This window comes from Oryza brachyantha, chromosome 3 (assembly GCF_000231095.2).
Source record: "Oryza brachyantha chromosome 3, ObraRS2, whole genome shotgun sequence".
NCBI lineage: Eukaryota > Viridiplantae > Streptophyta > Magnoliopsida > Poales > Poaceae > Oryza > Oryza brachyantha.
In genome coordinates this window covers 1285748-1309133 of record NC_023165.2, presented here as the reverse complement: position 1 = coordinate 1309133, position 23386 = coordinate 1285748, and the positions used below count along the sequence as shown (strand labels likewise).

Here is a 23386-nt window from a genome sequence, read left to right as displayed (position 1 = left end):
GTACTAGTAGGAAGTATGTATTTTTGAGATAGGTTATTTTGAAGTATGTGTGCGATGCATCTCTGAATTCTGAAACGCTCTCGGCTAAAGAGCAACAGATCCCATCCCACAGGCCACAACGAAAGATAGGGAGCAGGAATGGACTCGAGATGCGCTGCAGAAACGTCGTAGTATATTTATCTACATACGGATGGAATAGGGAGGAACATGATGCACATTCTTCGGCCGGCTGAAGCGACCTCACCTGACCTGACTGCGACCCTACCTGTGGTTAGTTTCAGGATCCAGAAATTTCAGTGTGAGATTGCATCCAAAACGCATTGAAACATCACAACTCACAAGACACTAAGATCTTGGGTAAGTGGGTCCATTATATCTTGAGTTAAAGCTGTAAATGTTCAAATTATGCTGCTCGCGAATATTAATGCAACCGAGTCTTTAACAATAAATCAATGATATTCATCTCTTTGAACATGTGTCACTGACTTGTTTGTAGGTGTATAAGTAGGGTGTTACGGCGTATATGCGTATCCGTCTGCCATTTAATCGCTCTTAAAAGGCATGGAAGGGTTGCCTCTTAACATCAGACCCCATGATCTGAATAGAGACCATTCGAAGAAATGATAGTTGGCCCTGAGCCCCTCATTATCTACTAAGCTGGTGAGACAGTGATGCAGTAGGGCAGAATAAATTCTGGTGAGCTTTCTACAGAGCGGGTCGCCGTCTGGAAATTATATCGGTACCTTTCACGACCGCTTGTCCACGACACTTGTGCTTGATGGGGCGGTGTTGCAGTGTGTTACGAAACAACAAGCAAATAAATGATGTCAATCTTAGAAAACATAAGATTTAACGTGAAAAACCCTTATAAAGCAGGAGAAAAAAAAACTACGAGCACCAGCCAGCAAAATATATTTACTATTTTAATAAAAGGTTACAACACCATACGACGGCTTACACTATATATATATATGATAAAACCCTAAAATTCATAGAATCCGTACCGCAAGGCTCCGCCTCCGCACCCCTGAGACGTCCCCGAGCACATGGCCTAAGGGCCGGGCCACTTCACCTCCGCTTCGCTCCATGAAAATTGGCTTTTGTATAGGATTTAAATCATAACTTAGCGCGGTGTGCAGAGTTCATTTCATCATCTGCTCCCCTTGGACGGTTGGGCGCCATGGATCGCCACTTCACTTTCGGTTGGTGTCGTCTTTCACCAATCGATTGATTATTTTCTCTCGAGAAGACTCGGTAGGCTGCACACGGCACCTAACGCAGGCAACCGTACGGCCTAGCTTGCTGTCCGACGCTGCAAAAACTAGACTGACACTTGCGAAGAACAAAGTTTCTGCAAAAACAAAATTGCAAATGAAAAAAAAAAAGCTGCTGCAGTACACACTCCATATCTGCAGACTGGGTCCGTATAAGGCTGTGTTTAGTTCCTAAATTTTTTTTGGGAGATAGGTTATATCGATGCGTACGGTCATATATTTAAAAGTATTAAATGTAGTCTAATTATAAGATAAATTTCAGATTTTGTCTGAAAACCACGAAATGAATCTTTTGAGTATACTTAATCCGTCATTAGCACATGCTGGTTACTATAGCATTTATAGCTAATCATATACTAATTAGGCTTAAAAGATTCGTCTCTTAATTTTCTCCATAACTGTATAATTAGTTTTAATGTTAATGTATATTTAATATTTTATTTAGATGTCAAATATTCGATGTAATGTTTTTGGAGAAGTTATCGACTAAACCGGACCTAAATACAGTTACAGGCGTGCGCATCTACGGACTGCAGCGCATGTACATGCCATAGAGACATGTATGACCCCTCAAGAGAGCTGAGATTAAATGATTTAAGGATTATTTAATTTTTAATAGCTATTTAAGATTATAAATAACTGAATTAATTAAGGACCTGTTTAGTTTCTAAATTTTTCCTCAAAAGCATCGTATGAAAGACATCTACATAGAGTATTAAACATAGATAAAACAAAAAAAATATTATACAGTTACGAGAGAAATCATGAAACGAATATTTTGAATCTAATTAGTCCACGATTAGCCATAAATGCTATAATAACTCACACATACTAATGATAGATTAATTAGACTTAAAAGATTTGTCTCACGGTTTCTAAGCGAGCCGTGAAATTCGTTTTTTTCGTGTCCAAAAACCTCTTTTAAATGTCTAATGTAACACCCAATTTTTTTCACAAACTAAACGGGGACTAAGATAAACTTACCATGAACAATTTTTATATAGTTTTTTCAAAACACTTATAGTTAAGAAACTTGAAAAAACATGTGAACCAAAAATCATAATCCATAGGTAGATTGGGACGGAAGCGAGACGGGCGACGTGGTTTGCTTGGCGATGACGCGAATCTGTCCGCCTTTTGATGGAACCACGAGCGCCACCGCCGCAACCGCCGGACGCACGGCCGTGTTTGATGGAACCACGAGCGCCACCGCCGCAACCGCCGGACGCACGGCCGCACCCACGACTCCACGGCGACCCGCCTTCCAGTGGCAGAGCCCGTAAATTGCTCGCAGTTTCCGGCCCCAAGTACGCTACCTTCTCCTCTCCCACTGTCTTCTTCCCACTGGCCGCTTCCCACCCAAATCCCTCCACTGCTCCTTCCCTCCCAGCTCCCCCGCCTCGCCTCGCGTCGCGCCGATCACCCTCCTCCCCTCCCCTCCCCGCGACAAGGCATCCTGCGCGCCGCCTCGCCTTCGGGGTGATCGGGTGTCCGCTCCTGCGGCGGTATCGGGAAGTCCCGCGTCACCGTCGTGGTGGCCCGTAGGTGCGGCGTTGCTGGGTTTTGCCGCAAGCGCGCGGTGCTGCCAGGTGCTCGTACGGTGTAACCGCTGGCCTGCGATCCGCACGGAGTTTTATTAGTATCAGTTTGGAGGCTTCTAGAAGATTCTAAGCGTTCCCCGGGGTTCGACGATTGCTCTCCCATTCTGATGAAATCCTCATTGTGATCGTCGTCTTACGGAAGGTTCTGGAGTTCCCTGGAAGCTGCGCCGTGGTGACCTGCGACTGCGAGGTAGGGTGACATAGGCGTGACTCCTTCTCGTAAGGAAGGAAATCACCTCCACCTCTGCTTCCACCTCGTTGTTCTAGAAGGTTCTAGTAGCATAGCACTTCATTTTTATACGTGTGTGGGGAACGCTGTTTACAAGTATTTGACTGTTACTATCTCTTGTGCAGGCCAGGTTGCCGAGCTCTGCTTGCCCGGTTGCCCCGTTGGTATTCTGAACTTTCTGAAATTTTTGGAATCCCAGGCATGGGCTAGGTCCCGAGCGCGGTTGCCAGGTGATTGGTGGATAGAATTGCTCTGCCGAGAGCCGCAAGGTATATCTCTGCCCTGAAGCTCCTTGTGCGTTCTAGAATCGTGTCAAGGCTCAACTTACCCCAATTTGTGTGCGCAGGTAAGGCCCGGTAATCGGAAGCAATCACAATGACGTCCTTGTCGAGAACGCTATCTCGGGGTGGGCCGATGCAGCCGCCGGGGTCGCGCCGCATCCTCAGGACGCAGACCGCCGTAAACCTGGGCGAGCAAATCTTTGACAGCGAGGTGGTGCCGTCGTCGCTTGTTGAGATCGCGCCCATCCTCCGTGTTGCCAATGAGGTCGAGGGAACCAATCCTCGAGTTGCATACCTCTGTAAGCTATCCCAACCTGCTCCTCCCGGTGATTTTCCTGTTATGAGGTTGCACATGAGTCAAAACCTCCAGTCGTCCTCTGTATTTCCACTATACAAAGACCATATTTTGGTGTACCAGTAACTGGACTGTCACCTAGTGTGTAAGCTAGCTAACGTTTTGCTTTTTTAAAAAATTGATGAACACAAATGAACATCTCTCTTGAGCCGCCTTGGGGTGACAATGCTTTATGTTATCATTATCTTACACATTTTTCTTGGATAAGAAGGGGAGACCCCTATGTCAACACTTCCACTATAAGTGGCATTTTCCAAAGAAGTTTAAAGAAAAACACTGTCCTCTTAGTGATCCTCTTAGAAACAGTCCCCACTCATTGCTCATTACCGGAAAAAAAAGTATGCTAATCTTATTCTGCTTCATAATGTGTTTAACAACATTAATTTGTATATCTGTGATAATGGATAGGCCGATTCTATGCATTTGAAAAGGCTCACAGGTTAGATCCAACTTCAAGTGGTCGGGGCGTCCGGCAATTCAAGACGGCTCTTCTGCAACGGCTTGAAAGAGTATGCATTTCAAGTACTTCTAGTTCTAGTCAGTTGCTGTTTGTGTCCATTTTTTTTTTTTGCTTTTATTCTACAACTGTCCTGTGATGGTGCCATTGACTACCTATTTGCCTCTGCATACTTGTATCCTTTACTTGCCTTTTTTAAATTATACATACTAATTGTAACTTGCCCGTGCATTACAATGGGCCTGGCCCATACGGTTGGTATGATCTAGGAGGGTAGATTATGGATAAAGCACTGGATCCATTTTTATAGTTGTAGAGATATAGTCCCATAGCCGGCTACCACTTGGTGCTACTATGTTTCAACATTTACACCCTCACATGTGCTAATAATTGTACCATGTACATGATCGTGTAAATGAAACTTGCATTGTGCTTCTTGAGAGTTATATCATTGTATGATGTTAGTCTTGGCTCTAAAAAAATATGGTAAATTTTGTCCAGAAAATGTGGAAAGATTTTAGGTGACAACACCAATCAGGTCTCAGGAATATATATATTTCATAGCCTTTTGTCTTTATTTTTTTCCATTAGGAAAATGAGCCCACCTTGACAGGAAGGTTCCACAAGAGTGACGCACGGGAAATACAATCCTTCTATCAACACTACTATAAGAAATATATTCAAGCACTTCAAAATGTTTCTGACCAAGCGGACCGGTATGTTATATTTATTATTTCATAATCTTCTTGTCATCAGCATTGTTGCCAAAAATTTCTTCATTCATGCAGTGCTCAACTTACCAAAGCATACCAGACTGCTAATGTTCTATTTGAGGTTTTAAAAGCAGTCACTCAACAGCATTCTGTTGAAGTCGACCATGAGGTATAGCCTACCAAGTTGTTTGTTTCCCCTGGCTGTTGCTGAACTTTAATCATCATTCATGTTCATATGGATATTATTTGTCTACCAAGTAGTAGTGTTTACCAATTAGATCTTATGTTTTACTATCTTTAGATCTTGGAAGCCGCTGATAAAGTTAAAGAGAAGACAAAAATATATCTCCCTTTCAATATACTCCCTCTTGATCCAGACAGTGGCAATCAAGCAGTCATGAAATTTCCCGAGGTTTGGTTTATATTACTTTTCTATTGTAGTTGACTTAATGATTTCCAAGTGAAGTCTTTGTGACACTTTCTCACTTTCAAGATCCAAGCTGCTGCTGTGGCTCTTCGCAATACTAGAGGTCTTCCATGGCCCAAAACTTATGAGCACAAGGTTAATGAAGACCTTTTGGATTGGCTACAATCTATGTTTGGCTTTCAGGAAAGGCAGCCCACATTTTGTTTGAATATTTTGTTTCTTATTTGTTCTTTATAACTATGATGCTGACTCTGAACCTACCCATTATATGGGTTTTTGATGTCTCATCGACTTCTTGATATACAGACAGACAATGTTTCCAATCAGAGGGAGCATCTGATTTTACTTCTTGCTAACGTACACATACGACGAAATCCAAAGACTGATCTGCAATCAAAGGTTCTTCTTCCCTGAAAATATTCAAACCCTGAGGCTGAACAGATTAAAATCCTTACTTTCTTTCCTTGATATGCTTCCATAAACATTTTCTTATTCCCTTTTATTTTCTCTGAAGCCTGAGATTTCATCAATTTTCATTGCAGTTGGACGATAACGCACTGAATGAAGTGATGAAAAAGTTGTTTAAGAACTACAAAAAGTGGTGCAAATATCTTGATCGCAAGAGTAGCCTTTGGTGACTATCTCAGAATCTCTTCATTGTTACATTACTGTTCCTTTGTACTTGATTCTTTTTCTTATTGCTTTTTAAAATCTGTTTGGATATAGTGTTTTGTGTTATGTTATCTTACCTCTGCTTGATGAACTGAAAAATCATAACAAGCAACCAAAATATTGTAGAAAGTCCACACAAATCTCTGTGTGCTGCACTTGCAAAAGGTAACATAATTTGAAAGATATTCAAGGCGAAGGTGAAAAATTGGGAAAATAATTTATAATGTAGAGCAATCAGTACTTGTTAACATCTGACACTGGTTGGATCTGTCATGCGCCTCATCTGTCAGCCTACAAGTTCAAACCATATGTTGACACCCTACCGATTCAACACACACAATGAGGGGATACTTAGATGGAATAAACAAAAGAATTTATGGACATGACATATTGACATGTGTAGTGCTTTTCAATCTCCATATGCAGCCACCATTGCATTTATCCAATCAGCTAAAAAGGCCTCTCCAAGTCTCCGGTGTTTTTACTTATCCTAATTCATAACCTATAAATAGACCAAGAAGGGTGGTAGTGGGCACATGATTGGAGGATGCTGGTGCAACAAAGAACTAAATAAGCAGGCACCTAATATATTAGCGTAAAGCCAAAATATGGGGTTGCTAAATATTTTCCAAGGTCTTCCAGTGTAGTTCAAGGTTCTAGAATGGGCTTGAGTATGGCTGTTTTGGGTTTTCTCTCAGTTTTAGGGTACCCGTTGTTTTAGCTATTATAGTTACATGTTGGGGGCATATCTAGTGCAAACCAAAAACAGTAGGTGTATGGAAATTTAAGAGTTCTCATTAAATTGAACTGTGCATGTTACAATCTGTCACTATCAATTGGAGACTTGAACCTGTAGTGAGCCATGTCATATATCCAGCAAATCCTTATTCAAAAAAAAAATCCAGCAAATCAAAGCAACAAGATGCTCATCGTTTGGCTTTTCCATTGAAAAAGCCAAATGGAATATTTGCAAACGAAAAATAATTCGTGAATAAAACTTTTATATAAGTGTTCTTAGCGATCTAAAAGCAAATGCTGAAAAATAGACTATGATGAAAAAAAAAACCCAAAAATCATCTCCAATTTTTTTCTTGAAAATGCAAGAGAATTGGGTTTCATTTCATTAAGGGGAAGAAAATAAAAGGAAAAGGATACAAGGAAGGAGGGAGGGACGACAACTCTCCTACCACAAGACTCATTCTTACCCCAAACCAGTCTGCCAGACTAGCTGCCTAGGTTTGTCAGACCACTAAGCATATTTTGAAGGGCAGATGCTCCCGCTAGACACCAGAGGTTACTCTCTAACCCTACTACCTACAAGACCGACGCAACACTTTTTTTGCCGGGGCGGCAAGACCGACGCAACACTTGGACTGGTATTACTGAAAACACAGTCATTGCGATGCTTCCAAATCTCCCAAGCCACTAAGATTACTAGGGAGTTGAGCCTTTTTTTCACTTCTTTTGGCCGGTGTTTTGTGGTATGGTTCCACCATCTCATAAAACTATTGGTTGAAGGTTGAGGTGCTGCATCAGGGATCCCTAGCTTCAAGAACACTTGTGCCCACACTTGACGGGAAAAAATTACAAGCAACCAGAATGTGTTGAATTGTTTCTTCATTTTGATCACAGAGGGGACAGGCCACTGGGTGCTGCAGTCCTTGCTTTGCAAGCCGGTCAGCTGTCCAGCATCATTGACGGCCAACCAAATGAAGAACTTGCAGCGAAGAGGAGCCCAACTCTTCCAAATGTGTTCCCAAGAATCAGACTTGATTGATCCCAGGAAATAGGCTTCATAGGTAGATTTAAGGTTGAAAATTCAAATTTTGGCTTATAAACATAAGCAAAAGCGAAAAGATGAAGCCCAAGTTTTTTAAACAACTTCCCTCTTCTTTCAAGATATTTATGTGCTATAATTATGAAAAGTGATAAATAATCATTGAAAAATTTGATGTAATATGGACCAGATTCCAAGCTAGGGATAAATGCTATTTTTCCTCATAAAAAAAGGATAAAAAAACTGATGCACTGCATTTGCTGAACACCTACTGTTATCTAATGTTCCATTATGTTTCTTGATGACAGGTTGCCAACAATTCAGCAGGAAGTGCAACAACGTAAACTGCTTTATATGGGTCTGTACCTTCTTATCTGGGGTGAAGCTGCAAATTTGCGATTTATGCCGGAATGCATTTGCTACATATACCATCATGTATGGTGTGAAAAAAGCAACTTTCTGCATCTTAAATCCTCCTTTTACTTAAATGCATATCCATAGTTTAGCTGTCAGATTGACTTTATGACTATCTCTTTTGTTTTCAGCATGAAACTATTAAATTTCTGGTCCATGGTCATGTATTGACTTATGTAGGATAATTACTTTATTTACAGCTTACTGTCAAGCATTTACCTCGTATTGGCTTGCAAAAACAATGTGTTTTATGATGAATAAAACAAAAAATGTTTTTTAGTGCAAATGGATGCACAGAGTATGCCATCAACTTATTTCATTATGTGCACACTTGAAACATTAGTGTTGATTTGTCTTAACCATGCGCGAGGCCAAAATTTTTATATCCACTTGACCTGTTAGCACAATTCTGGGCTGGTGCATGAACAAACATGTAGGTAAGCAGTTTGGAGTGTAGTTTCTTCATTTGCAACTAGCCAACTAATGTATTTTTAGGAATAAGACTATGATAACTAAAGCAATATGTCATTGCTATAAAATTCAGTATGCAGGGGGTTATTAGATGAATAATCATCAGGTATGAATGTGTGATTTGTAGTTTAGTGCCATATCTATGTTAATTCGATTGTCGCCGAATATTTTCTAGGTAATTTGGTAAAAATAAATGCTGATAATCTTCTTATTGCCTACCCTGTTTCATATTTTATTGATACCATTGGCCATATGAGGATCTAGAAAGAATGTGGCATAGTGGCTACATGTACAGTAACAAGTATCAACACTGCAATACAATTCTTGGAACAATACAATTACACAAACACTGCATCATAACATAGCTCAATTATGATGTTTATCTTTGATATGATTCACTCCATGCAACTCTACTAGCTCTTGTGAGTTGTGACATCTCATTTCGTTAAAATCGAATTAAAATTGTATGTTTTTCTTTGTATAAGAGATCACATAACTCATAATCTACACATCTTTTTTTGTAATTATTGTTTCATGAATGACCAATCTTCATAAGGTGTTAAGAACGGCAACTAAAAATGCTAAGTGTATGCATGAGCAACATTGGTTTAAGTAAATTCTTTTATGTAAATAAGATGATAAATGTGGTCATTCATATTGAGTAAATTTAATACTAATCTACAGTTCAACTCTACGACCTGTTCTGTCAAGATATAATTTATCATATAGATAGTCTTATTTTGCAACGGTATCAACCTATATTCGTGGGGTTCTGTATTATGTTAGTATAAGTATTTTTTTCCTTCTAAGAATGCATTTGGCTTAGATCTTTTATTCTATTGTGTCCACGACAATGTTTGTGTTGAACTTCAATAGCTTATCAAAGTGCTGACAGCTCTAATAACTCTATAGATGGCATTTGAAATGTATGGTATGCTAGTTGGAAACGTGAGTACCTTGACGGGTGAATATGTGAAGCCAGCCTATGGGGGTGAAAAAGAAGCCTTTCTGAAGAAAGTTGTTACTCCTATTTACCTTACCGTAGCAAAAGTATGTTTTTTTTTTTCTCAACTATCATTCCATTGCTCAATATATGTTTTACGCTTCTTTGCATAATTTAGTTTTTTGCTATTGTTCCTCAGGAAGCTGAAAGGAGCAAAAGGGAAAAGGGAAATCATTCTGAGTGGAGAAACTATGACGATCTTAATGAATATTTCTGGTATTAGTTTATATTTATGCCTTTTTGCCCCTGTTCTCTATATCTTACATTCTTTAATTTGCAGGTCTGCTGACTGCTTTCGGTTAGGTTGGCCTATGCGTTCTAATGCTGATTTCTTTTGCCAACATTTAAATTCACCTGATCAAATAAATGAAGTGAGCCCACTTTAGTTATTACTTTAGTGGCATGCCCTTTTTTTCTTGCGTAGTTTTGTTTTTGGGGTGGTTCGAACCAATATCTAGTATAATTGCCTATTTGCAGACCACAAGAATTCAAAAGCAGAAAGGAAAGGTCAACTTTGTTGAGCTACGCTCCTTTTGGCACATATTCAGGAGTTTCGATAGAATGTGGAGTTTCTTTATTCTAGCTCTTCAGGTATCAGCCTCCATTTGTATTTACCTTTGCACTAAAGAGAGTCAATATTAGTTTTCAGTGTTTGCAGATCTCAGAATATTATTTACCTTTGCACTCTTGATGATTCAAGTGTGCAAATTAAAAAATATTTTATATGAAAGGCAACTGAGCATCCTATGCATAGAATAGTTACCTATAAAATCATTTTTACTAATTCTCATCTACCTACTGATCTTTCTATGCTAGGTTATGGTAATTCTGGCTTGGAATGGAGGCTCTCTAGGCAATATTTTTGATCCGGTGGTTTTCAAGAAGATTCTGAGCATATTTATCACTTCTGCTGTTCTAAATCTCGGGCAAGGTGTGGAAAAACACGAAATAATTATATTAAGAAGCTAGTTTATTTTCTCTAATTGGTTAATGAATGAAGCATGTAAAGAACATAACACTAGATTTTCTGTGAGAAAATTTGGATATTTAGTCATTCCTATTTATATTTGTGCAGTGATAAGATCTTTGAGTGAGCACAAGATTGTACAACTGCTTTCATAATTGTTACATAATTTCTTGTGATCTGAAATATTTTTTTTATTGGTATTTACAGCTACACTTGATATAATCTTTAATTGGAAGGCCAGGCGGACAATGGAATTTGCAGTTAAACTGAGATATGTTCTGAAGTTCACACTAGCAGCATTGTGGGTAGTATTACTGCCGGTTACATATGCATACACTTGGGAGAATCCAACAGGAGTTATTAGGGCCATTAAAAGCTGGTTTGGAAATGGTCAAAACCACCCATCACTCTTTGTCCTTGCAGTAGTTATATACTTGTCGCCCAGCATGCTAGCTGCTGTTCTTTTTCTTCTCCCATTTCTTCGGCGGATACTTGAAAGTTCAGACTACAAGTTAGTGAGGTTTATCATGTGGTGGTCACAGGTAAATTTACATAATTACATTTGAGTGAATTGCATGATACCTTCATTTTATCAACATTCTGTTTTAAAATCATTAAATTATATCACTTTTACCCATCAAGAAAATTTAAGCATGAACTTGTTATTCTCTTTTTGCGAGGAATAAACCTGTCATTCTTTATTCCCTTCTGTAAACTACAGTTAACTAAAATGAGTTCTACTGACTAAGATAATGTGGATATGATGATTGTGAGTTCCCTGAGGAGTGAGGGGATCTAATATCGCGAAGCGAAAATGCACTTTTGGGCCAGAAATATAAGTAATAACTCTTGACGAAAGAGAAAAACAGCATCTGGAAGTTATTTTTAGTAAAATGATTTAACAAAAATAAAAATATGATTTATTTAGAAATAAAGAAATAATATTCTTTGCGTAAAAATTAGAATATAAAGAAACAATGGATTTGAAAAATACAACCTTCTAACAGTTCTCATTTTACACTTACGATTTTTTGGATTTAAAAATATTCAGTTAGTATTCTTGAACGCACTACCGTTCATTTTTTCTGGATTATTTTGATTTAGTTCTTATTTCATTGATTTAACGACTTGTTTGATATCTATATTATTTTTATTTTGTAACGAACTCCTTAATATTAGTGCTACTTATGCTTTGTGTGTTGTGCAGCCTCATCTATTTTTGCAGTTAATTTCTGATCTAGTTGAACATTGTGAACTTATGCTGTGTGTATTGTGCAGCCTCGTCTATTTGTTGGTAGAGGAATGCATGAAAGTGCCTTCTCACTTTTCATGTAAGAACTCTGCATTACTGTTCATTACGTAACACATATTGTATTGATGATTACACACACTAACGTTTAATTATACAACTATAATTGCATGGGTTCATGTTAACAGAAGGATCTTGTCTCAATTTTTCTAGGTACACCATGTTTTGGATTGCTCTTCTTTTGATAAAGTTTGCTTTTAGCTATTACGTGGAGGTAACTATTTGTATACTTTCCAATTCGGTTTATCTCAGTAACTCCATTTGGCCAAGATTATTGTGGATTTGGAACTGCAGTTTTGTTTGGACACACTAGATCATCAATTTAAATGATCCCCCACTAGTTTCACGTATACAATAATCTGTTCTGTTTCCATGTAATAACTTCTGTCAGATGAAATAAGCCTTTGCAACATAGGTGTCAGTTTTTAAGTTTGCAGAGCGGCATTCAACAAGTTTTGGACCTTCTGCTTCCAAGTTTAAAATCAGTTGGACCCTCTCTTCAAGTCTAGAAACCTATAGTGTAATGTTATCATAGATTTATGTGACGCACACAAGATCCACCTGATAAAATTGGACATGGAAATCATCATTATATGGTCATTGAAGCAAAAATTAAGGGGATTTGCATGTTGAAATCACGGGATTGTGCTGAATCTAATAGATTATGAGGAGTGCTATATTTTTTCATACTAACTAAATGACTGTACTTTGCTACAGATAAAAAGAAAAAAAATATCATAATACTGCCTAAAATAAATAAAACCATATATTTTAATGAAACATGTGCCTACCTTTTAGCTATAGGAATTACTCACCTTAATTTAATTTTATATGTGGCTATCCATTTAGAGTTGGTTATGCAATTTCAAGTTCAAGGGGTAATATGTAAAACTACAATGAAGTAGACCATCGGAGTCTTTATAAAGGAAGTATAGTTACATAGCTTACCTTGTTACTGTGAAGAAACTCAATTTTTGTACTTCTCTTAAAAGATCAAGCCCCTCATCGAACCTACCAAGGATATCATGAAGTTGCCTATACACACTTTTCAGTGGCACGAGTTCTTCCCAAAAGGTAACTGTGTTACTCAAACGACATCTGCTGGTTACTATTAGTTTATAAGAACCCTAAATTTTGTGTAATGTAGAAAAGGGAAACATTGGTGTTGTGGTTGCACTTTGGGCTCCAATAATTTTGGTACGACCTATTTTGTTTTCCTGTAAAGTTTTTAAGCACTTGCATTGTTTTAGCTTAGGTAGCTTAGCTCCACTTGTTTGTATCAAGATTACTATAATAAGCTAGATTTTGTGATGTAGAAGGAATTATACAATTATTTTGTGCATTCTTGTTTGCTTTCCAGGTCTATTTCATGGATACACAAATTTGGTATACAATCTTCTCCACACTGCTTGGTGGAATTTATGGTGCTTTCCAACGACTTGGAGAGGTTACTTTTCCTTTTATATTCTGTATATCTATATGTGGATCTTGTTATGAAGAGCACCTGTATTCATATTGGTGCTCTAGGGCCAAATATATACACCTAGGCAAATATGCAACAAAACCCCTCGTATAATGGGAAAATACAAAACATATTGCTTATTTTTTTTTGTTGTACAGCAGCTTGTCCATGTTGCAGTGATCAGTTCCTATTTTTAGTACACTAGTACGCTTAAATCTTTTTTGTCCCAATATTGTCATGCTAACTGCAATAGCTGTTTAGTTTATTTCAATGCATGTTGTTAGCCTATGAAATAGGTGGGTATCTGTAGACAAAAAACCTCGCTTCAATTTTTATTTAGATAACTGGTGTCAATGACTTGATTAGGTACTTGACTTCTTTCTGACCTTCTTTTAATTGAATCCGCCCCATCTTTTCGCTTCTTCTTATGCTTATAAGCCAAAATTTAAATTTTTAGCCTTTAATTTGAAGTAGATTTTGGAGTTTTTTCATCGTAGTTTATTTTTCAGCCTTGACTCTTAGATCGTTAAGAACATCAGAACATGTGTATAAAAGTTGTACTCATGAATTATCTTTTCCATTTGCAAATATGTTGTTTGGCTTTTCCCTGAAAAGGGAAAAAGCCAAACAATCACCCCTAGTTCTTCGCAGAAAATAAGAGCACTCATTAAGTTGCTACTTGCTAGTGCAGCCCCCAACATTATTGTACCACTGCCTATGGGTTTCATTTGAATGACTGCATCTGTTAGAAATTATTTACACTCCCTTTCCCTTTTCTGGTGAGACAGATCCGCACCCTAGGAATGCTGCGATCTCGCTTTGATTCAATACCTGTAGCCTTTAATGCATGTCTAATTCCGGCTGAAGAATCTGATGCAAAACGGAAGAAGGGTCTAAAGTCTTATTTGCACAATCGTTTTGAGGTGTCTCTCTATACTTCATTTACATATTTATACATTATTTATTATATTTATTGACTCACCAATCTTCTGAAATTTGCCATTACTGTCACAACATTTTAGAGGAAGCACACAGACAAGGAAAAGATAGCTGCAAGATTTGCACAGATGTGGAATGAAATTGTGACTAGCTTTCGAGAAGAGGACCTTATAAATGACAGGTGATTGGATAGCACGGATGACTACTAAATTCCAATTGGATCTGTGTTTTCTACCCTTAAACTTGTGGCTACCCACGTTAACACAGGGAGAAGGAGCTGCTGCTTGTTCCATATGTGGCTGATCAGGCTCTTGGAGTTATGCAGTGGCCTCCTTTTTTGCTTGCCAGCAAGGTTCTTCTCAGCTTCTGTTTTACTCACTCCGTTCCGTATTATAAGACTTTCCGGATTTGCTTAGATTCGTCCATGTATCAACGTATATGTTTTGTATATTGTCTAGATTCATTAACATACAAATGAATCTAAGCAAGGCAAGAAAGCTTTATAATATGGAACGGAGAGAATATTTTGTTTACTCCATCTGTCAAAAAATATAGCAACATAGTGCTGGATTAGACATATCCTAGTACTACAAGTTTGGATAGAGGATATGATTTGTACTTGTAGTTTTGGGATATGTCTAATCCAATACTAGGTTGCTATATTTCTGGATGGAGGGAGTATATTTTATTTGCAGCAAACCTCACTACTGTTTTGAACAATGTGAATGCTAGATCCCCATAGCAGTTGACATGGCTAAAGATAGCAATCGCAAGGACCGTGACCTGAAAAAGAGGCTTGACAACGATTATTATTTTAAATGTGCAATTGAAGAATGCTATGAATCATTTAAAAACATCATCAAGGATCTTGTACAGGGCGAACCAGAGAAAAGGTCTCTCTCCTAGGCTGTCTGTTTATTAATCTATGTTTCCTTTTTAAGGAATACTTAAAAGGCTTGTGTTTTTATGTAATAGGTTCCTGATCCATGTATTTTGTGATGCTTTTCAGGGTTATAAATACTATATTTGCAGAAGTTGAAAAGTGTATTGCTGAGGACAAAGTTATTACTGATTTGAATATGCACGCTTTGCCTGATCTCTACAAGAAGTTTGTTGAATTGGTAAAATACTTGGTAAGGTCAACATCTTTTTTTTTATTTTTTTAAGAAATTAAGATGTAGTTTATTTTCCATTTATCAGCCAATTGCCGCAGAATGTACTGTTTATTTTCCTCAGGTTTTAGATAATTGAAATATATATGCTTTAAAAGAAAGGAGTGGTGAGTCTGCCACCCCACCACCAACTCCCCTAAACTGGCATGTTGGACCTGCTTGAAGAGCATTTTTTGCATTCAAATATTACATCTCTACCCTTTGCTTTTATTAGTCCAAAAGCAATGGTTGAAAAATTTAAAAAATATTGAAACCTTAATTAGTTTTAAAAATAAGTTCTAAAAAGTGTCCTTATTTGTGATATGTCGATGAATTTTTTAAAATCCTGTAACAACTTATGGACATTTTGCTATTATTTTATAATAAGATCTAAACGATAAAGTTATATTGCTGGAAAGTATTTCAGTACAAAGGACTACTGGTTGCCACTCTTGTGCGTATAGTGATGAAAACAAGGGCATTTTATCTTAATGGAGTAATGGATGCAATATGGAAAGAAACATGCTTGTCTTTTCATGGTTGACTGTCTATCTACTGATCAAATTCACAATGCTTGTTGTACAGGCGAACTTAATGGAGTATATCCATATGTGTGTATACCAGATTCTTGTTTGTCTCATTATCTTTGTTTTATTATATATCAGGTGAAAAATGATAAGGACGATAGGGATGCTGTCATAAAAATTTTCCAAGATATGCTGGAGGTTGTAACAAGAGATATAATGGAAGACCAACTTCCTAGGTACAAATATTGTCCTAAAACATGTGCAAATATCATGAGGGTGAAGTACTGAACCATTATATGAGCAGCTTCTGTTGTAGCATTTTTCCATAGACAATAAAAATCTGGAATATTTTACCTTTCTTAGATGATGGGATAAATATCCTTGCTTCTTCACCCAGAGATGCACGCAGCTTATTACAAGGTTTCGCCAAATGGAATAAAAGAAACGTAAAGCACTATTTTCAGCAGTTGATGAAATAAGAAATTTTAGTTCACACACAACCTATTACAAAATCAACACCATGCTTCTTGAATAGAGTGAGTGAGATGACAGTGAATATTTCACTACCATGTGCAATATTTGTGCAGTTTTAGCAAACAGGACTGGTGGATGTGCAGGAAAGAAAAAACATGAATGCTAATAGACAAGATATGAATAAATGATGTTGTTATGAGTTTTGGTATGACATGATTGCTTCTGTTCAAACCTCGAGCAGTTTGTCATTGTTTAATTTGTTTGCAACATGACAGTTTTTTGGAGTCAAGTCATGGTGGTGCATACCAAAGACCTGAAGGGACGATGACATGGGATCAAGAATATCAGTTGTTCCAACCTACTGGAGCTATCAAGTTCCCTCTACCGTTCACAGATGCCTGGATAGAAAAGGTAAGTGTCTGAAATTTATGAATTTGTGAATGTGAGTTGTGTTTGCCCATGTGCTTCAGGTAATCAGGTGCACTTATCTTAGACTGAACCATTTGCTGTTGTTGGCTAAGCTTCCTCATTCTAAATGCATGTCAACATTACTTTCATTCTTGCTGCAGATAAAAAGGCTGGAACTATTACTCACTGTGAAAGAGTCTGCCATGGATGTCCCCTCAAATCTGGAGGCTAGAAGGCGTCTTACATTTTTCACCAATTCTTTGTTTATGGACATGCCTGATGCTCCCAAAGTCAGAAACATGCTTTCATTTTCGTAAGTCCTTGTATGCTACACATTAATTTCTGTGAGCTCCTTTCGACATTACCTTTGCAGTGCCTTGTATGTTCAGTATTCTCATGGCACCATTGTCTCAAACTGTTAAGGTTTGTTTCTATCTGCAGTGCATTGACCCCGTATTACAATGAACCTGTTCTTTTTTCCATAAAAGAGCTTCAGGAGGAAAATGAAGATGGAGTTTCCACCTTATTCTACCTACAGAAAATTTACCCAGGTTGAGAAGAAACTTATTCCCTTGTCCTGATGTAGAATATGAGTGCCTTCTATTGACTTCTGGCGTTTACTATATCCTATTTTGCATATATATGTAGATGAATGGAAGAACTTTCAGCAAAGGGTTGGTTGGGATGAGCAACTCAAAGAGAATGAAGACATGAAGGAGGAGGAGCTTCGTCTGTGGGCTTCATACAGAGGTCAAACATTAGCTCGAACAGGTATTGCTGATTAGTTTCCTAAAAAGTCTGGATCAATTAAATGATCTTTCCTCCAAAAAAAGGTTCTCAAATTTATACCACTTGATGGTTTCTAAATTTGTACCTGATCAATCTGAAACAGTTAGAGGAATGATGTACTACCGAAAAGCCTTGGTTCTTGAAGCATTTCTAGATATGGCCAAATATGAAGGTAATTACACCCATGTCTGTGCGAGGTGTTTGCTTGCCTCATGTTCTTGGGTGTGTGTTAACTGTTAAGAGTTTTTTTTTTTGGGAGGGGGGTACAATGCAAGCATGGGTTTATGGTTTGCAGAACGATTCTTATCTATTTATTTTTCCCGCCCTGCAGATCTCATGGAAGGGTATAAAGCAGTCGAGTCAGTATCTGATGAACAATGGAAATTACAGCGGTCCTTGCTTGCGCAATGTGAAGCAGTGGCTGATATGAAATTTACCTATGTGGTATCATGCCAGCAGTATGGAAATGACAAGCGTGCTGCTCTTCCTAATGCCCAAGACATATTACAGCTGATGAGAACGTAAATAACAATATTGCATTTACCTGAATACTATAGATAGAGATTACTTAAGTAGTCATGTTTTAGTTGCTTTTTACTACAACCTCTGTCCCAATATATAAGCACTTATGGAGTTTTTCATGGGGATTAAGGGGAGGGGTGAAATTAAATAGGGGATCATTATGATTGGTTGAGATGATGAACTAGGAGGAGAAATTTAAATAAGAGATGTTGTGATTGGTTGAAATGAGAGATTAGAGCCAGTTTGGTTCATGCCTAAGTTGCCAAGCCACATGTTACTCACACCATAATTTTTAAGACATGTTTGGTTCATGCTATGACGTTGACTTGCCACAGTTTCTTAGTACCTTATTCCAACAGTTATAGACTTAGTCTCTAGCCACAGTTTGCTTAACTTTTGGTGCTCGTTTTCTTCGCCACACTTTACTGAAGTAAGGCAAGGCAAGCCTAGTTATGAACCAAACAGACCCTAGGTGAAGAAGTTGTTATATTCGAGGACATTGTGAACGCTATAAGTAGATATACTTTTGGGACGTAGAGAGTTTAATATAATTAATCCATTCAATGTTGCATATCATTATGGATTTGAACTTTTTAGCCGCATCAGGTGTACACTAGGGATATAATAATATAATCTAACCTGTCTGAACTTAGCGTGCAAGTTTCCAAATATCTAACAATTCTACTCGGCATATGGGAGGTATTTTTGTGGGTGCATGATTAAGCTGAATTGTATTGGAAGAAATAGAGATGAAACAATAATGCCAATACGCTGTTCGGTTGTTGGAATTTAAATTTGTATTTCATTCTCTTAATGCCCATGTTTGATCGTGATACTTTGCAGTCATATCACTCTTTCATCCGCATCAACCAATGGAAATTTCCCTTGAACCTTGCACACAGAATCTGCACAATTGTAGACATGATAATACAGTATTTTCCATTACGTCAAAAAAAAAAACAGTATTTTCCATGATTGGATAATGTAGTTCGTTCCTTCTGTCTCAAGTTGTTATCTGCTATCTAACTGTTAGCGATAAATTTCTTGCAGGTACCCTTCTCTTCGTGTAGCATATATTGATCAGGTAGAAGATAGGGTAGGAGAAAAGAAAATGGAGCCTGCTTATTACTCAACTTTGGTAAAGGTTGCTCTAACTAAGGATTCTGAATCTACAGGTCCAGTTCAAAATCTTGATCAGGTAATTCCTGGTCAGAAAAAAACTTGATTAGGTAACGGTACTTCTATTTGATAGGTATAATGAGGGGCATAAAATTTGGCAAATCATGTTACACAAAAACAGTATTAATAGAAGGGTTAAAGGACTCCCAGCCTATTTCTGACAAGTAATACAAAGCAATAGACACAGCAGAATTCAGATTGGAAGAGGTACTCTCAACAATCTACTACGGGTATCCCAAAGTGGAATGTCCACTTGTCAAATATTCTTTTCTCTCAAAAAGACAGCTTGTCAATTATTATAATTTTCCAGTGTTATTTTATCATCCTCTAACTGATAGGCGCACAAGAAGTCAACTTTTAAAGGTTCAAGTGGATGTTGACAGACTTTTAGGAACATCCTGCACAACTTCTATTCTTGAAACTTCTTTTGCGAACAAATGCCGGAAGTTATGGGCTTTCTTTTATAAAAATGGCTCAAGTGTGATATTTTGGTACCAATACATTATGTCAAATGTCTGTTCATTTCTTTTTCTTTTTGCGGAAAATATTAGTCAATCTTTGTGAGCCTGTGAAGCTGCAACATTTGCATTTTTCATGTTTTCAAGGTTATATACCGGATAAAACTTCCAGGACCTGCACTTTTGGGAGAGGGAAAACCTGAAAATCAAAATCATGCAATAATCTTCACCCGTGGTGAAGGCCTGCAAACCATAGACATGAACCAGGTATGTAGAATCATACTTTATGATGCCATTTTCTCCAAAGGAGGTGCACTTAGCACTTATGCTTCCATTTAAACTCATATTTACTTGTATAAGCCTTTAATTGTAGGATAATTATATGGAAGAAGCACTTAAAATGAGAAATTTGCTTCAAGAGTTCCTTACAGAACATGGAGTTCGGCGCCCATCTATACTTGGAGTTAGGGAGCACATTTTTACTGGCAGGTTGATAAGAGTGTTGCTAAATTTAGTTTTCACATTTGTTATCTATTCATCTTGTTACTCAATTGAGTTTCCTGATACTGTTAGTTATGCATTCTCACACCTTTCTGTTCTTCAATTATGCAGTGTCTCTTCCCTTGCATGGTTTATGTCAAATCAGGAACATAGTTTTGTGACTATTGGGCAACGGCTGCTTGCAAACCCTCTTAAGTGAGATCATCTCCTACCTGACTATTTCTCCCTCACTTGTTTGTTATACATTCAAATGAATATATTATTTAGAATATTTATTCAAACAGTGTTATCAATCACAAGCAAAAGGCTAAGCAATCGTATCTTGTTTTCTTCTCTAATTTGAAATTTCATGTGATGAAGTAGGTCATGTCATTTGCTAGTGTATAAACATATTAACCTAGTCATTAAGAAACTACAGAGTTTTCCATTTTGGATTGCATCTAAAGTTGTTAATACTTTTATGCAGGGTTCGATTCCACTATGGCCATCCTGATGTATTCGATAGGCTTTTCCATTTAACAAGAGGAGGTGTCAGTAAGGCATCAAAGAGTATCAACTTGAGTGAAGATATTTTTGCAGGTTTATTTCCTCAAAGATTTAAGCAGTAGGAATAACTACATACATATGCACTGTAGTGTTAATTTCTTCCTAGAAGTAACAGGATAGTCAGGAACTGGAGTAATGCCCCTAGTGTATTTATATTACAGGTTATAATTCAACTCTCCGTGGGGGGAATGTAACACATCATGAATATGTGCAAGTTGGCAAAGGAAGAGATGTCGGGTTAAACCAGATCTCTAAGTTTGAGGCTAAGGTAGCAAATGGAAGCGGAGAGCAGACTCTTAGCCGTGATATCTACCGGCTTGGACACCGTTTCGATTTCTTCAGAATGCTTTCGTGCTACTTCACTACTGTGGGATTTTATTTCAGTACTCTGGTATGTCTGCTTTACTTCCGTTTACACTCCCTAAAGATTGGTCCTAATATCTCCTTGTTGGTTGATGTTGATATTCTCATAATATGAGGCCTTAATTCCAATTGCCTAATCTACAATAACTTGTATTTGCAATTTTTTTCATTGTTTTTAATACCTTTCACTTCTTCTACAGCTGACAGTTGTCACAGTTTATGTTTTTCTGTATGGACGCCTTTATCTTACTCTCAGTGGGCTTGAAGAAGGGCTTTCAACGCAAAGGAGGTACATTCATAACCACCCCCTTCAGGTTGCTCTTGCCTCGCAATCTCTGGTTCAGCTAGGTTTTCTGATGGCCCTGCCCATGATGATGGAAATTGGCCTTGAAAAAGGATTTGGTCAAGCACTAAGTGAATTTATCATGATGAACCTGCAATTGGCAGCTGTGTTCTTTACATTTTCACTTGGCACTAAGACTCACTACTATGGACGAATGTTGCTCCATGGAGGTGCTCAGTACAGAGCTACTGGTAGGGGCTTTGTTGTCTTTCATGCTAAGTTTGCCGAGAACTACAGGCTTTATTCTCGCAGTCACTTTGTTAAAGGCATTGAGTTGTTGATTCTGCTCATCATTTACCAACTATTTGGTCAATCATACCGCTCAACCATTGCCTATATCTTCGTTACATTCTCTATGTGGTTCCTAGTGTTGACATGGCTATTTGCACCCTTCCTGTTCAATCCTTCGGGATTTGAGTGGACAAAAATTGTGGATGATTGGTCTGATTGGAATAAGTGGATCAGCAATCGTGGTGGCATTGGTGTGTCACCTGACAAGAGTTGGGAATCCTGGTGGGAGATCGAGCTAGACCATTTGAAGTATTCTGGAACAATTGGACTTTTTGTTGAGATAATTTTGTCCCTGAGGTTTTTCATATACCAGTATGGCCTTGTTTACCACTTAAATATCACAGGCAGCAACAAAAGTATATTGGTATGCCGTATGCCCTCCATGTTGATTTTTATTGTTCTGCTAAAGCTGCATTTTTTGAAAGATTATAAGAACTGCATTTTGATTGAGCAAATGATGGGTGGTTGTTTTTTTTGCTACTTTGTTCGTTCCAGGTATATTTAATTTCATGGCTCGTTATTTTGGTGGTTTTGCTTGTTATGAAGGTGAGAGAAATGTTGATGGGTGGTGGCCATTAACAACACTATTTGTTGTCCATAGCATCTCAACTATAGTTATAATTCTGCTTACTTATTTTGCTTTTACTGTTTTCAGACTGTATCTGTAGGAAGGCGGAGATTTAGTGCCGATTTTCAGCTGTTCTTCCGTCTGATTAAGTTTATGATATTTGTTTCATTCACCGCCATCTTGATTGTACTGATAGTAATTCTTCACATGACCATACAAGATATATTTGTGTGCTTTCTGGCATTCTTGCCCACCGGATGGGGAATACTACTGGTTTGTCTTTCTCCTAGTAGTGCTGCTCGTTTGCGTCTTTGTGCTTCAATTGACTTCTTATTGTTGCTCTCTCTCTCTCTCTCAGATTGCTCAAGCTTGCAAGCCTCTTGTTCGACGAACAGGGCTATGGGGTTCTGTTCGTGCCCTTGCTCGGGCATACGAAATAATTATGGGAGTTCTACTGTTTACACCGATTACTATTTTGGCATGGTTTCCCTTTGTATCTGAGTTCCAGACTCGTATGCTTTTTAATCAAGCGTTCAGTAGAGGACTGCAAATTTCTCGGATTCTTGGTGGTCAGAAGAAGGATCGGGAGCGGGAGAAGGATCGAGAGCAGTCTTCTCAAAACAAGGACTGATCTCCTTTTCCCATTTCGTGCTTGTGATCTTAAAAATTTAGTGGTCTGGCATATGTACGTTGTAAATACTCCACAGGGTATATTGTATCTGTTGTAATTACAACTGCACTCAAGCAGTGAAATATCTCTCTTACTTGTAATGTAAGATGGAACTGGATAGTGTACAGGTATTAAAGGACCAGCATATGTAAATGTTGAATTTGTTTATACGACCTCTAGCAATGATGAGGGGTTTAAGACATAAGTTCGTAACATTTACTTTGATAGAGTTCTTGTGTTATAAG

At 37.9% G+C, this 23386-nt stretch overlaps 1 protein-coding gene across 4 annotated transcripts; it reads left to right on the top strand.

Moving 5' to 3' along the window:
* The first annotated feature begins 2479 nt into the window (after positions 1–2479).
* On the top strand, positions 2480–23343 carry LOC102702358 (callose synthase 3-like). Of its 4 annotated transcripts, XM_006649254.3 has the most exons (44): positions 2480–3065; positions 3230–3373; positions 3451–3684; positions 4149–4249; positions 4789–4913; positions 4986–5079; positions 5212–5322; positions 5404–5520; positions 5644–5736; positions 5880–5971; positions 8095–8221; positions 9584–9721; positions 9814–9890; positions 9955–10045; positions 10152–10265; positions 10491–10605; positions 10849–11183; positions 11920–11972; positions 12104–12164; positions 12943–13024; positions 13098–13147; positions 13311–13397; positions 14201–14335; positions 14435–14532; positions 14619–14703; positions 15084–15244; positions 15361–15484; positions 16168–16265; positions 16779–16914; positions 17073–17224; positions 17353–17462; positions 17560–17682; positions 17804–17872; positions 18032–18221; positions 19273–19420; positions 20007–20126; positions 20233–20348; positions 20472–20555; positions 20827–20939; positions 21068–21297; positions 21470–22267; positions 22399–22449; positions 22559–22744; positions 22830–23343. In XM_006649254.3, exons 3-44 carry the CDS (start codon positions 3480–3482, stop codon positions 23100–23102), a joined length of 5868 nt encoding a protein of 1955 aa, XP_006649317.1. In that variant the 5' UTR covers positions 2480–3065; positions 3230–3373; positions 3451–3479; the 3' UTR covers positions 23103–23343. The 4 variants fall into 4 exon arrangements, with proteins under 4 accessions (XP_006649317.1, XP_015690726.1, XP_006649319.1 ...); XM_015835240.2 differs by lacking the exons at positions 2480–3065; positions 3230–3373; positions 3451–3684; ... (4 more) ...; positions 5404–5520; positions 5644–5736 and having other exon boundaries at positions 5946–5971; positions 8095–8144; XM_006649256.3 differs by lacking the exons at positions 2480–3065; positions 3230–3373; positions 3451–3684; ... (5 more) ...; positions 5644–5736; positions 5880–5971 and adding an exon at positions 7690–7808.
* Positions 23344–23386: the final 43 nt, after the last annotated feature.